This window comes from Glycine soja, chromosome 14 (assembly GCF_004193775.1).
Source record: "Glycine soja cultivar W05 chromosome 14, ASM419377v2, whole genome shotgun sequence".
Lineage (NCBI taxonomy): Eukaryota > Viridiplantae > Streptophyta > Magnoliopsida > Fabales > Fabaceae > Glycine > Glycine soja.
The window spans coordinates 11,218,550-11,239,194 of NC_041015.1; the positions used below are offsets into that span (position 1 = coordinate 11,218,550).

At 33.0% G+C, this 20,645-nt stretch overlaps 1 protein-coding gene across 4 annotated transcripts; it reads right to left on the minus strand.

Annotated features, from left to right (window-relative positions):
- Nucleotides 1–15,068: 15,068 nt before the first annotated feature.
- On the minus strand, nt 15,069–20,281 carry LOC114385436. 4 transcript variants are annotated; one of them, XR_003660871.1, is made up of 8 exons: nt 19,539–20,281; nt 19,361–19,453; nt 19,005–19,121; nt 18,359–18,414; nt 16,777–18,092; nt 15,866–15,962; nt 15,711–15,763; nt 15,069–15,354 (listed from the first exon to the last, which is right to left on the minus strand). XR_003660871.1 is itself a non-coding variant. In XM_028345515.1 (7 exons), exons 1-6 carry the CDS (start codon nt 19,539–19,541, stop codon nt 15,723–15,725), a joined length of 438 nt encoding a protein of 145 aa, XP_028201316.1. In that variant the 5' UTR covers nt 19,542–20,277; the 3' UTR covers nt 15,069–15,354; nt 15,711–15,722. The 4 variants fall into 4 exon arrangements, 1 of the variants encoding a protein (XP_028201316.1); XR_003660872.1 differs by having other exon boundaries at nt 16,777–16,863; nt 19,539–20,278; XR_003660873.1 differs by lacking the exon at nt 18,359–18,414.
- Nucleotides 20,282–20,645: the final 364 nt, after the last annotated feature.

Below are 20,645 nucleotides of genomic sequence, written 5' to 3' on the forward strand. Positions count from 1 at the left end.
TAGTTGGAGGGCATGGGTGTGTTATAAGTTGGTCTAGGTTATTAAGAAAAACACTATAACACATACATTATGCTATTTGTTTATGCATTTGAACAACTAAGCCATATTCTCCTCTGTTGTGTCTGCTTCTTGAACTTTGTCAAATTAACCATTCCCATGTGACAGTCGGCTTATTTTGCCTTAGAACCACATCAATTCAACAACTGCTATGTGGCACGCTGACTTTCGCGATACATGGCGTCGATATATATTTATTTTTATGGCAACTACATGACATTAATATATGGTTTATACAGTTATGTGTGGTTCTTCCTTTCTTTTCTGTCTTTCTTCAATATTAAATTTGAAATGCCAGTTAACATTCGATCATCCCTTCTGTATAGAATGATTAATATCCACAAGCCAAGTTGCAATGCTTCTTTATGCATAAAAAGGGAAAATAGATGACATATTTAAGATTTGTATAACTTTAAAGTAAATTGCAACAAACAGTTAGATATATTTTTTATTAAAAGCTTATATATTTAGAGAAAGAATAATATATATATATATATATATATATATATATATATATGCCTGGATGAATTTATGAGTGTTGCATTTTCATGTGATAAGTGGCGTATGGCAGTGAAACAATGGAAGCAGTTATTAGCAATAAGTATATAAAAGTGACGAGGTAAATGAAACAAGGATTTTTCCAACAATGATGCTATTTGTTGTTATGAATTTGGAGATTACACGAACGGAAACGTGGAAGGATGACATTTTTTTAGAAAAATAAATATTAATTTAAAATAAAAATAAAATATTAAAATGATTTGACGGAAATCACAATCGTACGTCTTTTGACAAAATGTTATTTGTTCCAGATGGAATTTTCGTATTTCAAAGTGGGTGCCCTTATTTGCTTTAAAGAATGGATTGTATAATAACGTTATTTAATTTATTTAATAAAAAAATAAGATATGCAGTAACAGTATTAACTAATTTTATATTATTATCCAATTATAAATATTATATATAATAAATTTATAATTTTTTTATATTCATATTAAAAATTATATTAAGGATAATTTCTTATTAATTAAAAATAAAATAAAAATTACATTAACAATACATAATCATTAACCTCTATTTAATATAGAGCATACGAACAAAAGATATCAGTTAAAAAAATTGCGTTCATTGTATGAAAAAAAATGAAAATATTATTTTAAATGATTAAAAAAAAATTGTGTCACTATTCAATTTATTTGTCATTATTGTTTCTCACCTTAAATTTCATCACAACTATCCTTAATTATCATTATTTTTGACACAATCTTTATTAATTAAACACTAGCATATTATCACGACTATTTTACTTATAAAAATAACTTTTATCACAATCATTAATATCACTATTTGTCATTATCACCATTATATATAGTCAATTATAATTGTAACTAGGATCACAACTAATATAATTATTATTATCATCATCATCCTTGTTTTGATACCATCATTATTTATCATTATCTCTAATATTGCTCTATTCTCCCTACTCATTATTACTTTTGTTATCATCATAGTCACCCTTATATCACTAATCAACTGCCAAACAAGTCCAAATAAAAAAAAAAACTTGTAATTAACTTGTGTTTTTAAATTTGGTTGATATTGAATATTGAAATCTGAAAACCACCAAAATATAGAATTAGATTATGAAACTGAAACTTATATAATTTACGTTTTACAATTTTCAAAACTTAAAACTAATAATAAGCCCCCACAAGCCCTAAAATATTTAGAGAGGACATAAAGGTTTTATACTAATTAAACTACATTATTTTAACTTAATTGTTTTATTTATTTATTCTAAGAATACAATAGTGAAATATTTTATGTTTCTTCTGTTTATCCTTGCAAATCAAATATATTTGTTTTTTTTTTCTATGCTCTCATCTTTTCCCTTCTTTGTCACTAGAATCTCTCTTCTCGCTCTTCCTTGCTAAAAACTAAACAAATATGCATATTGGATATCCATGTATAAGTTTTCACAAGGGTAAATAGTTAATCAATAAACCCTTAAAAATTCTTTCCACAATTCAACTGTCGTTCCCACTTAATTTCCTAATTACCACTATTTTTTTCTTGTGCACTCCAAATTTAGATTCCAAACAAACTGTAAAAGGAATAATTTGGGGGAATACCTACTCACATAATATGGCTCTCATATTTTTATTACGTGGCATGCATGAATATCATATGTGCGTTTTCCTTATTAGCATGAGTCAAGTTTAAGGATTTCTGCCGATCCTAAAAGAAAAAAAACTTTATGGATTTCTATATTTTTTTTATATATATTATAGGTGTGAAATATTTATTAAGTTAGTGGAATCTTTTTTCTTGATTATATTCTCTTCATCTATAAAACTCAAAATCGTATTTAAAAAAATATTTCAAACCCAATTTTACAAAGAACAACATAATATGGGTGGATTCTTATATATCTATGAACTCATTTCAGAACTCATATTATAATATACAAAGTTCAAAATGATAGAATGTCAAATTATAATATATATATCAATAATAATAATTAGTTTTCAATTCCTTTAATTATTTAACCGTGTAAATCTGTTATTTCCAATTCTGATTTGTTGACAATTATTAGGAGATTGGTAGCTTGATTCACTACATATTAGGGCTGTTCACTTGTATATATATCACTGTAAACTAATATCAAATTATCAATAAAAGTTACAAACTTATTCCTCTATATGGTATCAGCCTAAACGATCCACCCATTCCCTATTTCTTCAATTAAGGACGTCGTTTCCCACCCTTGTCTCCCATGGCCGACAACAACTCCTTCATTCCCAACCCCCATGAGCCATCCAAACCCCTTGCTTGCATCACTTTCACCAATGTCACCAAACTTCTTCCCAACAATTATCCTAATTGGAAACAACAAGTTGAAGCTCTCCTTGATGGCTATGATCTCCTCCAATATCCAAATGGATCTTTTCCTGCGCCGTCAGAAACGATCCTCACCGCTCCAACATCTTCGACGCCGACTCCGTCGGAAACGACCCCCACCACTGCATCACTTCCGGTAACAACTCAGAATCCTGCTTACCAAACCTGGCGTCGACAGGACCGCCTTATATATGGTGCTCTCCTCACCACTCTCTCTAATGAAGTGGCCTCCCTGGTGTCTCAAACCAAGACCTCGCATGATCTCTGGATCCTTCTCAAAAACACCTATGCCAAAGCATCTCGCAGCCATCTCAAGCAGTTAAAGGAACGTCTCCGTACGGCTTCCAAAGGTACCCAATCCATCACTACCTATATGCATCACCTAAAGCAAACTGCAGATCTCCTTGCATCACTTGGCTCTCCTGTTTCTGTTGAAGACATGACTGATTATGTCTTACACGGTCTCGACAACGGCTATAGAGCAATCATTGATGCCGTGAATGCAAGGGACACCCCAATCAATTTTGATGACCTCCATGAACGGCTTCTGATTCAGGAACTTTCAATTGGTGCTGCCCAAAGACAAACTCCTGCCCCGCTGACAGCCTTGAATGCTCAAGCTCGACCCAATTCCAATGACAAATCTCGGCATGGACAAAACCCTGCACAATCAACTCAACGCACTGGCACTCGCAAACCTTTTCTCGGCCGCTGTCAGTGGTGCAATATCAAAGGTCATATTCTCTCTCAGTGCAAAACCTTCCAGCAGCAGCATCCTAGTGTCCCACCGCCACCTCGTAACTCTCCGGCTCACACTGGACAGGTTCAGGTCAATACTGCAACTGCCGGCCCATCGCAACATGATTTTCTGTTTGACAGTGGAGCGACACATCACGTAACCAATGATCTCGATAATCTGGCGCTTCATCATCCGTACACTGGTCCTGACTCACTGTTTATGGGTAATGGTTCAGGTTTAAACATCACTCATTCTGGAACACTTTTACTTAATGATTTATCCTTGTCTAATGCTTTGTGTGTTCCTTCCATGAAACAAAAAATAATCTCTGTCTCTAAACTTACCCAACAAACTAACTCTGCTATTGTTTTCCTGCCAAACTCCTTTTATGTGAAGGACTTGCAGACGGGTCACACAACCCATAAAGGCTCATGTGTGGATGGACTCTATCTCTGGCCCGCCACCTCACCCTTCGTCCACACGGTTCGAACAGAATCCTCTGCATCATGGCATCATAGGCTTGGACACCCTTCATCTTCTATTTTCAAATTTGTTCAGAAATATTTTTCCTTAGGCTCAAATAAATTTCCGCAATCCGATTGTAACTCGTGTCAAATTAGCAAAAGTTATAAACTTTCATTCCATGAATCCACTCTTAAATCTTGTTATCCATTAGAAATAATTTTCTCTGATGTCTGGACTTCTCCTATTTTATCAATTGATGGTCTTCGCTATTATTGCATGTTTGTTGATCATTTTACTCGCTATATTTAGCTATATCCAATGAAACGAAAATCTGATGTGCAAACTATATTTCCCAAATTTAAATCGCTCGTTGAAAATTTCTATCATCACAAAATAAAAATTCTTTACACAGATAATAGTGGCGAATATATTGGTCTTCGCCCTTTTTTACTAAATCATGGTATAAGTCATCATACAATGCCACCTCATACACCTGAACATAATGGAATTTCAGAACGCCGGAATCGTCACATTGCTGAAATCGGTCTCTCTCTTCTCCATCACTCGGGCTTGCCCCTCACCTATTGGCCTCACGCCATGACCACCGCCGCTTATCTCATAAATCGCCTCCCAACTCCAATTCTTGGGTACCAATCACCCTATTCTAAATTGCTCAACATTAGTCCGGATTATCATAAGTTAAAGTGTTTTGGATGTTTGTGTTTTCCCTGGATTAAACCATATGCTAACCATAAACTTGCACCAAAGTCTGCTATGTGTGTTTTTATAGGTTACTCGGCTGATCAACATGCATATTTGTGTCTCGATCCCACAACAGGAAGGATCTACACCTCTCGGCATGTGAAGTTCGTTGAATCTGAATTCCCGTTCAACTCCCTAGTAACTCACGCTAGTCCAAGTCCGGAGCAACAAACAGGCCCACTTCAACTCTTCATCTTACAACCCATGAACCCACCGGAAGATTCATCTCCTGCCCCTTCCTCCCCATCCATCACCAACTCCCAATATATGGCCCAGTCCTCCACCGAACCCACAAACCCCACTCAATCTCCTCCTCCAACCTCACAATCATCCCCGCAACTCTCTGCTCCACCACCCCAAACCATTGTCAACCCAAATGGAGGTGGGATCATCACTCGGTCTAAAAACAACATTATCAAACCCATCCAAAAGCTTAATCTCCATGTCCAAGCCTCCTCTCCCATTGAACCCAACACCATCACCCAGGCCCTTTGCGACCCTGATTGGTGCTCAGTCATGCAAGCCGAATTTGATGCCTTACACCACAACAACACTTAGGATCTTGTCAGTCGGTCCTCTGATCAAAATTTGGTTGGCTGTAAATGGGTATTTCGAATCTAACGAAATCCAGACGGATCAATTGATCGTTACAAGGCTCGGTTAGTCGCCAAAGGGTTTCACCAACGCTCTGGTTGGGACTATACAGAAACTTTTAGCCCCGTTGTTAAACCGGTGACCATTCGCATTGTCCTAACTCTTGCAGTTCGTCAAGGGTGGCCCATACGTCAGCTTGATGTCAACAATGCATTTCTTCAAGGGACACTTAAGGAGGAAGTCTTTATGATACAACCACCTGGTTTTGTCAACAAAAACTTTCCTGATCATGTTTGTCGCCTAAAAAAGACACTCTATGGGCTGAAGCAAGCACCCCGCGCCTGGTATACGGAGCTTCGCGTATTCCTGTTCTCCCTTGGTTTTGTCAATTCCACTGCAGATGCATCTCTGTTCATCTACCAAAAACCAGAGGTTACACTTTACTTATTAGTATATGTTGATGATATAATTATGACTGGAAATTCATCTGCAGAGCTGTCCAAACTCATTGCCACACTTGCTGCTCGATTTTCGTTAAAAGATCTTGGATGTCTCAGTTATTTCTTGGGTGTCGAAGTAATTCCTTCCGCTGCAGGAATGTTTCTTTCACAAAGGAAATATATCATTGATCTGCTACATAAATCAGGCATGACAAATACAAAACCAGCATCCACTCCTTTGTCAGCGAGTGTTCAATTACTTAAGGATTCTGGTGATCTCCTACCCTCTCCAAATGAGTACCGCACACTGGTTGGAAGCCTTCAATACTTGAGTCTTACACGTCCAGACATCGCCTTCAGCACTAACAAACTCGCACAGTTCATGCAAAATCCAAGAACGGCGCATTGGTCTGCACTCAAACGAGTGCTCCGATATTTGGCGGGCTCTTGTGACAAAGGAGTCTTCATCTTAGCGACTGCTCCTTTGACCTTTCATGCCTACTCGGATGCTGATTGGGCTGGTGACAAGGATGATTATGTTTCAACCACTGGTTACTTGTTGTATCTCGGTAACACTCCCATCTCCTGGAGCTCCCGCAAACAACGTTCTGTTGCTCGATCATCAACTGAAGCAGAATACAAAGCCTTGGCTGACACGGCTAGTGAACTATTATGGGTTCTTTCCTTGTTCACAGAACTTGGTCACATGCCCACTGCCAATCCAGTCATATACTGTGACAATCTTGGTGCCACAAATCTTAGTGCTAATCCTGTCTTCCACTCTCGGATGAAACATATAGCCTTAGCCTACCACTTTGTCCGAGAACATGTTCAACATGGCAAGTTTCGAGTGTCTTTTGTGTCTACCGATGATCAACTTGCTGATATTCTAACAAAGCCTCTGCTTCGCCCTCGGTTCGAATCGCTACTGTCCAAGTTGCATCTCTCATCCAGATTATACAACTTGCGGGAGGATATCAATAATAATAATTAGTTTTCAATTCCTTTAATTATTTAGCCGTGTAAATCTGTTATTTCCAATTCTGATTTGTTGACAATTATTAGGAGATTGGTAGCTTGATTCACTACATATTAAGACTGTTCACTTATATATATATATCACTGTAAACTAATATCAAATTATCAATAAAAGTTACAAACCTATTCCTCTATAATATATATATCTTGCTTGCAGTTTGTATGCTTTTCATTATTACATCCTGATATTCGTATTAATGTTTAGCCTTTTGTTTTGCTGTTAACAAAGGAAGAAGAGAAAAGAAGAAGGAATGTATAATGTTAAAGAATGATTAGCATGTGATGTCTATTTTGGGATTTCTTCAAAATTATAATTAGTAATTCAGTGCAAACAGCTCATCAAAGCAAAAGTGATTGCTTTGGACAATCCCCTTAATAAGTGGATTTGCTTATTAAGTTTATTTCGGTTAACGTGATACAGTCCCTTTCCCTGGGATTCTAGATGGTCTTAGGTTGTTCCTCACGAATGAAGGGAATATGGCGATGTGATCCTTTACATAAGTTTACAATAAAAACCTTTAAAATTCAGGATATGTACTCCAAGTTAATGGGACTTTCGTGTGGCCTTATCTTGGGACCAGAGAAGCTTGTATTTCCATGGATCCCATATGCCTACATTAGAATCCTTGAAGGTTATACTAAATTTAATTTAATTACACCGCCCTAATTAAATAAAGACCTATAAGACTCTTCATATGCTCCTAATTGAATAAAAACTCTGTGGAAAAGACAAGCAAGTAATTATAATTTTAAAACGTGTTTGGATAAATAATTTAATTAAAGTCTTATTAAATAATACATAAATGCTTATATGATAAGTTATTTTTATAATAAAAAGGAGAGAGGGCTGAATTTTTAGTTTTATATGCTGTTTTTATAAGTTAACTTCATATAGTATCTTTAATGGGTTCCTTACACTCAACTTTAAATAATGTTGATTAATTTTTTTCATTAGAATAGATGATATGGAGTTAGTTATATAATGTTACTTAAAACATTTATATTAAAAATAACATATTTTTTAAGTATTATAGAATTCATAAAATTAAGTTAAATTAATATTTTTTTTAATAATCTTAGCGTTGGAGTGAATTCTTGTATAGAGTGTTTAAATCTATATAGAATTATAAAATTCACAAAATTAAGATAATCAGTTTATCTATCTAACTATGCGTTGTAGATGTTAAAAGGAGAAGTTATTGAAATAAGCTGAAAAAACTTTATAGATATATCATCAATTACTTCTATGTTATAAGCTATACCAAACACTTACACTAGTGCCTAAATCATAAGACAACTTCAAATAAGTTGTTAAGAAATTCTTCTAAAGTAAAATCTTAACCTTAATTTTATAAGTATTTTACTTCGGCTGTTAATTTAATATTTACTTAGTTTAGTTTTTTATAATTAAAAAAATATCTTATTTTTAACAACTTCAAAGAGAATTTTAAAAAATAATTGATTGTCTCTCCTTAAAAAATATTCTAAACAAACACTTTGTACATGTTTGGTGTTAACTGTCATCTATGCATACTTTTTGGAGTAAATACAATTATTCGATATCTATTATCAGGGATATAGATCCAGGAATGTGGAATGTATCAAATGGGATTAAAAAAATACATAATTATTTAAATATTTGTTTACTAATTAATAAATAATTCTTTAATCAATATAGTAAGTTTAACAAAATATTTATTATTAGTTTTATGTGCAAAACTAGAGATAGAATCCACTGGTAGAAGAAATTAAAGTTAAACAAATATTAACTAAAAATTCTTTTTTGTTCCTTTTTTTAATTTTTTTCTTTTCTTGTATACAAACAAAGGGATCTTTCAAAGTCTTTCAGGGGCATATTTCGATCCTCTTTTCCATTATTTAAAAAAAGTGAACCACCGGTTCAAGTATAAGATACTATCATTATTGTCTGGACAATTAGATATCCAATCCGAAATCATAAGGACTCAATGAGTGGAGTTCTATCAATTGAGTTATACCCCTCCTCCCTCTGAGTCGAGTGGAGCATGTATGAAGGAGTCAAGTCAGTTTTTTATTCTTTTCCTTGACGCAGCTAGGTCATCTTGGAATTGAACCAGAGACCTTGTCCATGAAGTAAATCATCACACCTACAATCCAACCAATTGGAAGAGAATCAATAGTTTTTTTTTAGAGCAATTCATCGTTCCTTTTCATTTTGTGTAATTTTTTTGGTTAAACTCCAAATTAAATCAACATGATCAATAATAGGTCGGTCAATTGGGTCCAAAAAAACTTAAATTTTCAAAAAATTAAATGACTAATAAAAAATAAATAAGTGCAAAATATTAAAAAAATAATTACAAAAATGACATCAGCTAATTGGATCAACAAATTCCCGTGCTTAAAAATAAAAACTTGATATCCAAACCAAAAGTCATCAAATTTGAATGAGTTGAAATAGGTTAAGTTTAACTCAAACAACACCAAAATCTAAACCAATATTTGGGTCTAGCTGATTTCACAAATTACTCAAACTTGTAAACACTATTAAGACTATTGTGTTTATCCGTCCACATTTTCATTTTGTGGAATAATACATAAAATATAAGAAGAGAAAAAGAAGATGTTTAATAATAAAAAAATGAAAAGTTACATTAATAAAAGTTAATTAAAAGGTAAAACAAGTAAAAAGAAATATGTAAACCAAAAATGGATCATTCTCTTTATTGTCATGGAATAGATATATATAGAATAAGAATCCATGTCAATTGGTGAGATTTCATCCTCAACTTTTTCTAAGATTCGCTTGGAATTCTTGATACTTCCGAAACACAATCAGAGCATAAAGATGGTTACCACCTACTACTACCTAGGAGAAGTAGCTCAACCATATATCAAACTTTAGAGCACAAGAAATTAATGTAATGGATATATAAAAACTATAGTGGAAAACACCATTCCGGTTTTTCTTGCCTGAACTTTCCCTCGACCTCTAACCTTGTGCTACAAATGCAAATAATTGATCACTGTGATCTATATTTGTCCTTGTCAAACATATTAAAACAAAGCACTATCATTTTCAGTTAGATCTTTTTATTATTATTCTGAAAGGCACAGTACAATAGAGTACATTAGCCTATAGCCTACACTTGGGACGAAGATGCACCTCATTATAACCATGAATTTAATTTAATCATTTTTATGGAAACTTGCTTTTTAAGGGGTTCCACATAATTTGCCCCTAAGCTAGCTTAATTCTCCAATTCGTTTGAGGGGGTTCCACATAACTTGAGTCCTTGCATGTCTTGATTTTTGCGTTGGAATCGTCCACAAACATAGAGACAGCCTTTAATTGATCAATTAATTAATTAATACATAACAGGAAACAGCAGCACAAAAGGTTGCTTTGCTAAAGAAGAAGGGGGCATGGTGAGTATATACATAAATAGTATATTGGATTGATGCTAATAATAAATTAAAAGAGAACAATGAGTGCATAGAACAAAGCGGGTTAGAAAAGGGAAAAAAAAACTCATTTTCAGTTCTCCTAATTAATTGTTCATTTATACGTTTCATATGAGACATCACTAATAAAATTGGATATATATTAATAAAAATAGAGTGGTTGTTGGTGTTGTATATGAATATAATTAAGGGTGGATTCAGTTGAACTTGAACCTGGATAGATCATCACTTGAGTCAGACTCAAAGGTTCCTTCCCACATGCAGGTTCTACTTATTTGGAGCAAAAATCAATTTGGATCCACTTAATAGTCCCCTATTCCTGTTGTTTATGTATCTTATAATAATAGACTAGTGGATGTTTAACTTAAAATACTAAATTAAACACCAAAGGACGTGATTTATTTATTGAAGACCCAAATAATGCTTCGTTGGTGGCCATTCCATTAAAACTGCATTATTCCTAATAGTATATCTTGCAAACGGAAGTGGCTTTTTTAGTGTGTTTTCTTGGATGTTGGGGTGGAAGTGGCTTTTTCTCTTTTCGGTTATGAGGATGTAAGTGGCTCTTATTTTTGTTCTAGAGGGTGGAAGTGGGGTTTTTGCTAGGGACATCCAGAATAATTGCTGGTATACTCAGCAAATCAGTGTAATTTTTGTTTTGTCCTTTCATAAAATTGATACGGATTAAGTAATTCATAAGTGATCCAAATATTTTTTTAATTTTTTTTTCAAAAATATGTTTTAAGAATTAATTTAAAATTAATGACCAAAAAAAAAAATTAAACCTATGACTTTCGCGTTATTAGCATGACACTCTAACTAACTGAGCTAATAGGCTAATTATGTTATAAAATAATTAATGTCGCTATATGTAACATTAAAATTTCTAATATATATTTAATGCGCATGTAAATTTAGATAATAAATTTTGTGATAATTAATTTTGATATAATAATTAATATATTTACATATATGATTTTTTATGAAACCTATGATTTTTATTTAAAATTTATATATGTAAACAAATTAATTATTAGAACAAAATTAATTGTCACAAAATTTATTATCTAAATTTACATGCGCATTTAATATACATTAGAAATTTTAGTGTTACATATAACGACATTAATTATTTTATAATATAATTGACCTATTAACTTAGTTGGTTAGAGTGTCATGCTAATCATGCGAAAGTTACATGTTCGATTTCTACTTGGGTCATTAATTTTAAATTAATTCATAAAACATATTTTTGAAAAAAAAATTAAAAAAATCATTTGGGCCACTTACGGATTGGGCAATCTTTAAGCCTCATACAAATTCGTATTAGTTTTATAGAAGGGTAAAATGAGAATTGCACTAATTTGTTGGGTGTACCAACAATTATGATGGGTGTGTGTAGCAAAGCCCTAGGAGTGGCTTAAGAAATATAAGGGTGTTGCTAGGTGCACCAGGCATATTGCTTGTGCACCCAACACAAAAAACGAAAATCATACTGATCACCTAATTCATAAGTGATTTTTTTTAATTTTAAAAATATGTTTTACGAATTAATTTAAAATTAAGACTTTCGCGTTATTAGCAGGACGCTCTAACCAACTGAGCTAATAAGCCAATTATGTTATAAAATAAATAATGTTGTTATATATAACATTAAATTTATCATGTATATTTAATGTTCATGTAAATTAAATAATAAATTTTGTGACAATTAATTTTGATATAACTCATACGAATTATATATTTTTGTATAAATAAAAAATATTTACTATTTAAAAAAATAATTTATTAATAAATTAAAAAACATACAGATTAGCTAATTGTATAAGTTATATCAAATTAATTGTCACAAAACTTATTATTTAAATTTACATGCGCATTAAATATACATTAGAAATTTTACTATTATATATAATAATATTATTTATTTTATAACATAATTGACCTATTAGCTCAGTTGATCAGAGCATCATGATCCGTATGACTTATACGGATCACGTAATCTGTATGAAGGACATTTTGAAAAATTCATTTTCTATGCTAGGTGCACAAGCAATAAGCCTAGTGCACCTAGCAACACCCGAAATATAAACACTAACCCTACAAGAAATTGGGCCATGGAGCCCAAAATAAGCAATCCGCTTGAGTTCCCCAGGTTATAAGTTCAGGAAGGAGAATGACTTCCTGCACCCCCTTTCGCTTCGTGTACCTCCAAAAAGACCCAAACTAATAAACTACCCTCCACCCAACACCAATGTGCCCCACCTCCATCGCTACACAAACACCACCATTGTCGACAACTCCAAGGAAGAAGGCGTAGACGGAGAAGAAGACGACGAAGGGGTGTAAAACACCCCTCCATTCCAAAATCATGAATCCGCAATACATTATTTTTTTATACTTTTGGAACAACGTTTTCAGAACTATGTCATAATTGTGGAAAGGTTGTTCTAGAAGTATGTTAGCATAGTTCCAAAAAGGTTGTTCTGAAAGCATGTTAGCATGATTATGAAAAAGTTGTTCCAAGCATGTTAGCATAGTTTTGGAAATATTGTTCTAGAAGTATAAAAAAATAACATATATGTGAATTCATGTTAGCATAGTTTCTATTCCGCATTTTACACCTCTTCGTTGTCCTTTTCTCTGTTTGCGTCTTCTTCCCTGCAAAGAGTTGTTGACAGCGTTGTTGGGTGTATTTGAGTGGAGCGGTGGTGTTGGATTGTTGGATGGAGATGGGGCCCAATGATGTTGGGTGGAGGGATAGTTTTGTTTGTTTGGGTCATTTTGGAGTTCAGGAAGGAATTGCCTCAAAAGTGACCTTAAAAACATTCTACATCATGATACATTTGGGATGTATCTTGTTCATTACAAAGTGTGAAACCTTAAAATATGAAAAATAACTTATTATAAAATGTTTTTGAGAAATTAAATAAAAATAAATAATTATTTATCTAGGACTCAAACAAATATATTATTTTTGAAATTAGTACCTATTTAATTTTATAAAACTATGAAAGTCATGTACTTTTAGTTCATAGTGTTATAAAAAAGATTAAAATATATTATTTTTACTAAACATAAGAATTAAAAATAAATAAAGCTTTATGAAAATTAAAATGAAAAATATCTTTAAGAAAAAATTTCTTTAAAATAAGTTAACAATTTAATATATATATATATATATATATATATATATATATATATATATATATATATATATATATATATATATATATGTGATGTAAAATATATTTACAGATATATTTTATAAGATTTAACCATTTTATCATGTCATTTATTGGTTAATATGACAATATAACAATAAGATGAATCCTATTAAATATTTGCATAAATATGTTTTATACTATCCATATATATAAATTAAACTCATGTATGTTAATTGAAACATATTATAATATATATATATATATATATATATATATATATATATATATATATATATATATATATATATATCACATACTAATATATAGGATTTCTGACGTTACAAAGAAACATGATAATGTCATATTGTAAATAAAAAACATAAAATTAAACTATTAGATCTTACATAAATAATGATGGATTCTTCTCTTTTTATAAACATTCAACGAGGCGTAAGACTAAAAATAAAATAAAAAATACACTAAAATAAAATGAGGAATAGAAACTCCCAAAGTCAGCTAAGAACAAGTTCTACATAACTGCATGAGGTTGCTCATTCATCATGTAATTGTCTTCTAAATCATAAGTTAATCTAGCTTAAGTATCTGCGCACAGATTGCCTTCACGAAAGATATAATGAATCCAAACTCTACAAAAGGCTTGCATAGTGCGACAAATTTCAACATCTTGAAATAATGGTGAGCTCCATCCACTAGCACTACCAACCTTATCACCTAAGATGCTTTTGACTTCAGAGCCAATGTGGATTTCAACATCTTGAGTAATGGTGAATTCTATTATAATGGTTTTGCAACTTTCTCACATAACATGATATATCCTGTTCACTATATTAATATGTGAGAAGATCCAATTTTCCAACGCATGAAGAACTTGTTTTTCTTCAAGTGGCAGATGGGTTCTCTGAACTTTTTTTTTTTTTTTTAACTTTCGTGGATCTCTTGCCTAGAATAATCTTGAAGGAGTTTGTTATGATGTTGTGGAGTCTCTGGTGGCATAGAAATGGTAGAATTTGGGAAGGAGCAAATCACAATCCTTTGTTGTAGTGCTGAGAGCCAAAGACATTCTTAAGCAAGGTTTTAAATATAGGTCGAGATCGCCTTACGATTTCATCACATTTGTTAATATCGTGACAAATCACAGACAAATGCAACTGATACTACTACTACAACAACTTTCTACAACAAAAGAGTAGCTATTCTACGACGGTCGCGCTATGTATATTTCTAAGACGGTCACGTCAAAATGACCGATTTAAAAAGCATTTCATTGTACGACGGTCACGTCAAAATGACCGATTTAAAAAACATTTCATTATACGACGGTCACGTGCACGACCGATGTAGAATGCTTTTAATTCTACGATGATCACTTGTTAAGAATCGATGTAGAAAGTTTTTAATTTTACGACGGTCTTCCTAGAACCGATGTAAAATGCGAATTTATTTTTGTTATTTTTGTTGTTGGATATATTTTTTTGCAGCTATTTACAGTATTTGAGAACTTGGTGGTCATGCAGCTATGAATGTTAAACCACCTACATAATTGAACCAAAACCAGATGACAGAAAGAAATTTCTACTTATACAAATATTTGAAATACATTAAAATCCTACTAATAGATAAGTGATTTACGTGTATACAAACGAGAATTTGAGATGATTCTAACAGCAGTGGAATCTGGCAGAGCAGCATGTAGAGTGCTGACATCAAGGAATTGCAATTGGCACTGCATATATATTATAAACAACAGGAAACCAAACAACAAGTTACTATCCTTGTGTCTCCAATATCCCAAGATTCATATTGTGAAATTTATATCTATTGATGCAGCGTTAACAGTTGAGCAATTTTTTTAGCTAGATTAAAACATCTACATAGCATGTAAAGAAGTTCAATACAAACATGGTACGACAGAGTAAAACATGCAGAAATAACAAGTATCACTAGGAATTACTAAGAAAACTATACACATGACCAGGATAATCAATTCTGGGTCTTCAATTCTTTTATTTACCCCTTTTTCAAATACTGTTATACACTTATACTAACTTGGTATTAGACTTCAGAAAATAGGAGGCTTACAATTGTAAAAACCTAATCAGCAGGTCTTTCCACTCTAACACTTCTTGGAACACCTACAAGCATGAATACAAGTTGCCAGTATTTTATTGTTAGAAATAAAAAAAAAAAAAAGTATTTATGATACTTAAGAAACAAACTATATAGCATTAATTCACCTTCAAAACTTTTGTCCCAGCTGCCGGTCATCTTAAACAGTTGATGGAAATGAGGCTTACAGTATAGGACACCCTCAAAGGAACAATAATTACTCAGCTGCAGGGATGCACGAGGAAACGAGGATTAAGAATTTATGCACAACATTTTTTTCTATTTCAAAATTCTGGTAGTAGAAATTGTTTCCTCTGTCTCAAATTATTTGTCTTTTAAGATAATATATATATATATATATATATATATATATATAAAAGAATTATTAACTACTTTGAAAAAATATATTTTATTAAAATGTCCTCATTATAAAACATTATATTATAGTTGCGAATTAATTAATATTTAGGAGCAACAATATTCAATGAGAAAAATACTGTTGAAAAATAATTAATATTTTTTATTTTCTAAAATACTTACTTAGTGTATGATGCGATAATGGATTTCTAAAATACAATACATGTATTTATTATTAGTTTAATTTATGGTACAGAACTTATCATGCAACAAAAGCAATTAATCCTAACCTTTCACATTATTTATCTGATAATAAATGTTTTTCCCTAATGAATTGAAATTTGAAATGCATGCATGATGGTTGTTAATTCTAAATTAGTTAATTAATTTTTAATATCATTAGCAGCTCCTATTCAATTAATCAAGGAATATACTAAACAAAAAGATATACATGTTGTGAAATACAATGGGTCATGCAAAAAAAATTCAAATTTAATTAGAGCTTTAAAAATAAAACTCAAATCCTATAAAAATTCAATCTTTATGAGTATGACATTTTACGAATTTAGCCTGCATTGAATCATGTTTAAATATATGTGGAAACACGAGTATAAACATAGAGCATATGAAAAAAAAAAATTATAGCCAATGAGCTTGAGATCAAAGATATTAAAAGACATACAGATTCATAGAAGGAATGTATCTGATGGGGTTCAAGATCTGCAATAGTGATGGGAAGGCCTGTCAGAAATGTGTCACAGGCCATATTCTGAAACACAAGAAACATGATTAATAATTTCATGTTAATGCATTTCAACATGATAGATTAACAAAAAAAATACAAGTACTACAAGGTTGCTATAGATTATCATAATATTTAACTAACTCATACGCCATACTTGTTTATATACCACATAAAGGATATATTGAAACAAAATAAGTGTATGCCAAATAAGATGTTTATATAGGTTACAGTACAATGATTAAAGAGAGGAATCTAGTCAAAATTAACTATATGTTTAACAAAAATTAGTTAGAAGTCCTAGGGAATGAGAGATAAGTCCTGCTTAAATTTTTTTTTTAAAAAAATAGAGCCTGACTTATTTTAACACAAGTTAATATTGACAAGCAAAAATTGACAACAAGCTTCAAAGGAGAAAAAATAACCTGAATCTGAGTATTTTACCTAAAAGACTTGAAGTAATATTCAAAGAATTGAAGTAATATTCACCTAAAAGACTAGCGTAAGGCAAGGAGATAGACTGCCCAATGAATAACACCCAAGTAAAAATGAAATAACACCCAGTAGGTGAGAGGAACCAACAAGCAAGTAAGTGCTTAAATCTCAGCAAGTTAATTATCCAGAACAGGGGCATTCTAAACTTGAGCAAAAATAAAATATCAAGACATAGATTTCAAGTTAATTATGGCAATGCCTTGTATCACTGGACAGCAGCCCCCACCTAAAGAGAGAAAAGTGAAAAACTAAGATCATTTACAAGCAAGCACACACATTGAGAAGGTCTTGATAAATCGGACAGCATCTAAGCCTGCCAGATCATAATAGTTATAGATACCCCCAAAGAATGAATGCAATAATACCACGAATTATGCATCCAATTCTCTATAATCACAATCCAAAATTGATTTCCAAATAGCTCATTGAAAACCCATGGCACTGAAATCAACAATAAGAAAATGACACTGAAATCAACAATGATAAAATAAAGGTTTTCTGCTGGATTAGGAAACTTGCCTCAAAAAAGGTGTCACCGTATCACGGTTGCCATAAAAACTTAATTACGTGAGTTAAGAAATTAACAAAAGGATAGAATAAATTGAGAAAACTTAAGTGCCGTCCCTTCCCAGTTATTTGAAAAATCTCAAAGCTTAGACTCTGTCCAATTAAAAAGCAAATTGCAATACTTGTAACAACAATTGCCATGACATCGTCTCTCTATAGAGCCTGGTCAAAATTCTCCTTCAAACTGCGCATTACTAGAGAGAAAAAGAATTTAGCAGCATAGAGTAATCTTAAGCAATATGAAGAAAATAGAGTGATAATGAAAAATGTGGACAAGGAAACATCAAGGGAGATACACATGTAGATATCAATTAAGGGAGATAAATTCATGAATGATTATTATACAAAGCATTCTTAACTGGGGGGTGGGGGTTGTTAAGATATTAAAACAAGATGCTTATGGGCTGGTTTAAACTTACAAACCAAATTTCAGAAAACTAAGTTAATAGTAGAAGCCTACTTGTGACTTAAGTGATTATAGCAAGAATCAAGGGCCATAAGGTTCCCATCAGCAACCTATAAAACATACATTAAAACGAACTCAATCACACTTCAAAAGCTTGTGTATCAAAATAATGATTTGGTTAACATACGCTTGCTGAAAATTAGAGTTAAAACTCATTAAAGCACCAGCAAAGGGAAGGCTACAGACGAGAATTTAGACAAAAGCATAACCTTAGGAAAATAAAATATTTTAATGAAGTTATAAAAACTAGAAAATATATCTTCGTAGTATTTCTAAATATGGGGTGTCGGATTAAATAATATTTACTAAATTTTACATTAAAAAATGGACAATAAATAGCAAAGAAAAAACACAAACATGAGACTTTTGCCACAAATCCATAGACATCACAGCATTTTTTTTTTTAAAAAAAGGACTCAAGTCAAGGGGCCAAGCCTACTCAATTTTTTCTCTATATAGCCAGACCAATCAATAAAATAATGACACAGTTCCTCTTCATTTATGATTATGCCAGATGAGTAACTACCAAAATTAGTCCAGAGTCATATACATCAAGTCATCAATGTATGTGTTCTCGCATTACTATAATCCCAATAAAAAGAGCCATCAAGATTCAAGATAAAAAAGAAAGCAAACTTACATAGTTCCGAAGCTCCTGTTGCAAATGCTTAACTAAAACATTACTCTCTGTAGAAGCAACTTCTTGAAACATTAAAGTAGATAGCTTTTTTTCAACTTCAATCTTCTGATGCAAACACTGGAAATAGGAATCATGATGCAATGCAATCATAAGATAATAACCCTACTGGAAAAGGGAATACAACAATGAAATGAAGCATGTAAAATACATTCCTCAACCAGAAAAAGGTCTACATGAATTTCAGAGGCTTAACACCAAATCAAATTTCATATTGCAGAGTGAGTATAGCTTTGTTCACACATGATATTCTTAAAGGAACAATAAAAGCCAGCAAGCAGCTAATTAGAGATCCAAACCTTATCAAGTTGATCCTTAAGATGTTTCAGTTGTTCTTTTAGCAGCTCTGCTTCTCTCTCAGCATTATTAGCTCTGCATTCCATTTGTTCAAGCTACAAGAAAAACAATACACAGCTCAAATAATAATGCATAGTTGTAAATAGCTTTTGAGTCTGAACAACAAACATAACCACTTACCATCCCCTTTCCCGCTACTCCTCTTCACCTCCTCGCCCTCACCGTACACTCCCACCCTTTCGTCCCTCCTCCTGCTCTTCGAATCCCCCGCCGTCTTTGACTTCTTCAATCCCTCCTCGCGGCCATTCCACTGGTCTCCCCCGCCTCCGCCATCCTTGTGTCGCTTCGACGATGACGCGTACTCGTCGGAATACTCCCCGTTCCAGTGTGCGTCCTTCGAATCCAGCCTCCGCTTCTCCGCGGAACTCGAATCCTTCTTCGCGCCGCCGCCGCCACCGCTCTCCTCCTTGCTCCTCCGATCCTTGGCGCCGGAATCTCGCTCGGAGTCGGAGTGCTCCCTCGCGTCACGTGAACTGTGCTTGCTCGATTTGTGCTTTGAACTGTGTGGCATCACGAAAGCGAGACGCGGAACAACAAAACCCTACTCGGCGAATTCGAATCGGGAGAAGTTTGGTGAATCAAAAAGGGAAACCCTAATTTGGAAGGAAACGAGTAACAAAGAACAAAACCCTACCCGACTCTCTCTCTCTCTTTATTTCTTTTTCTCTTCGGGTGTGTTTATGTGAACTTGTGAAGGGTGTATTTTTTGCTTTATCGGCGTTAATGAATAATGAGAAATGGAGGGGAGGGTCTTACTCTAGGGAATGAGAGGTGGGTTTGGAGTGTGAGGTTGAAGGAGGGGTCTGGAGTGTTGAAGAGGTTGGAAGGGGTAGAGTCGCGTGACTTAATTATTTCCAAAACAAAGACGATCCTATATAAAACCCGTCTTCCAACACTATTTCACAAATACATTCTAAGGCGGTTTTATAAATAATCGTCGTAGAACACAAAATCGCCTTTGTTTTAAATTTCAATATTTACAAAAATGTTACCGGCATGCATTTTAAGACGGGTCTATGACAATTATTGTCGAATCCGGGTCATAGAAAGTAATTTTTTTAGTAAGTCTTATTTAAAACCTTGATGTTGCCACCGAAATCACGATCACAGACCGATATTTAAAACCCTGGTCTTAAGAATTGGGAGAGAGCCTGTTTGAAGCAGTCTTCAAAAGCACCCAGGCGTCAATGCATTGTCCCTTGGCAGGAACCACCTCCATGTATGATC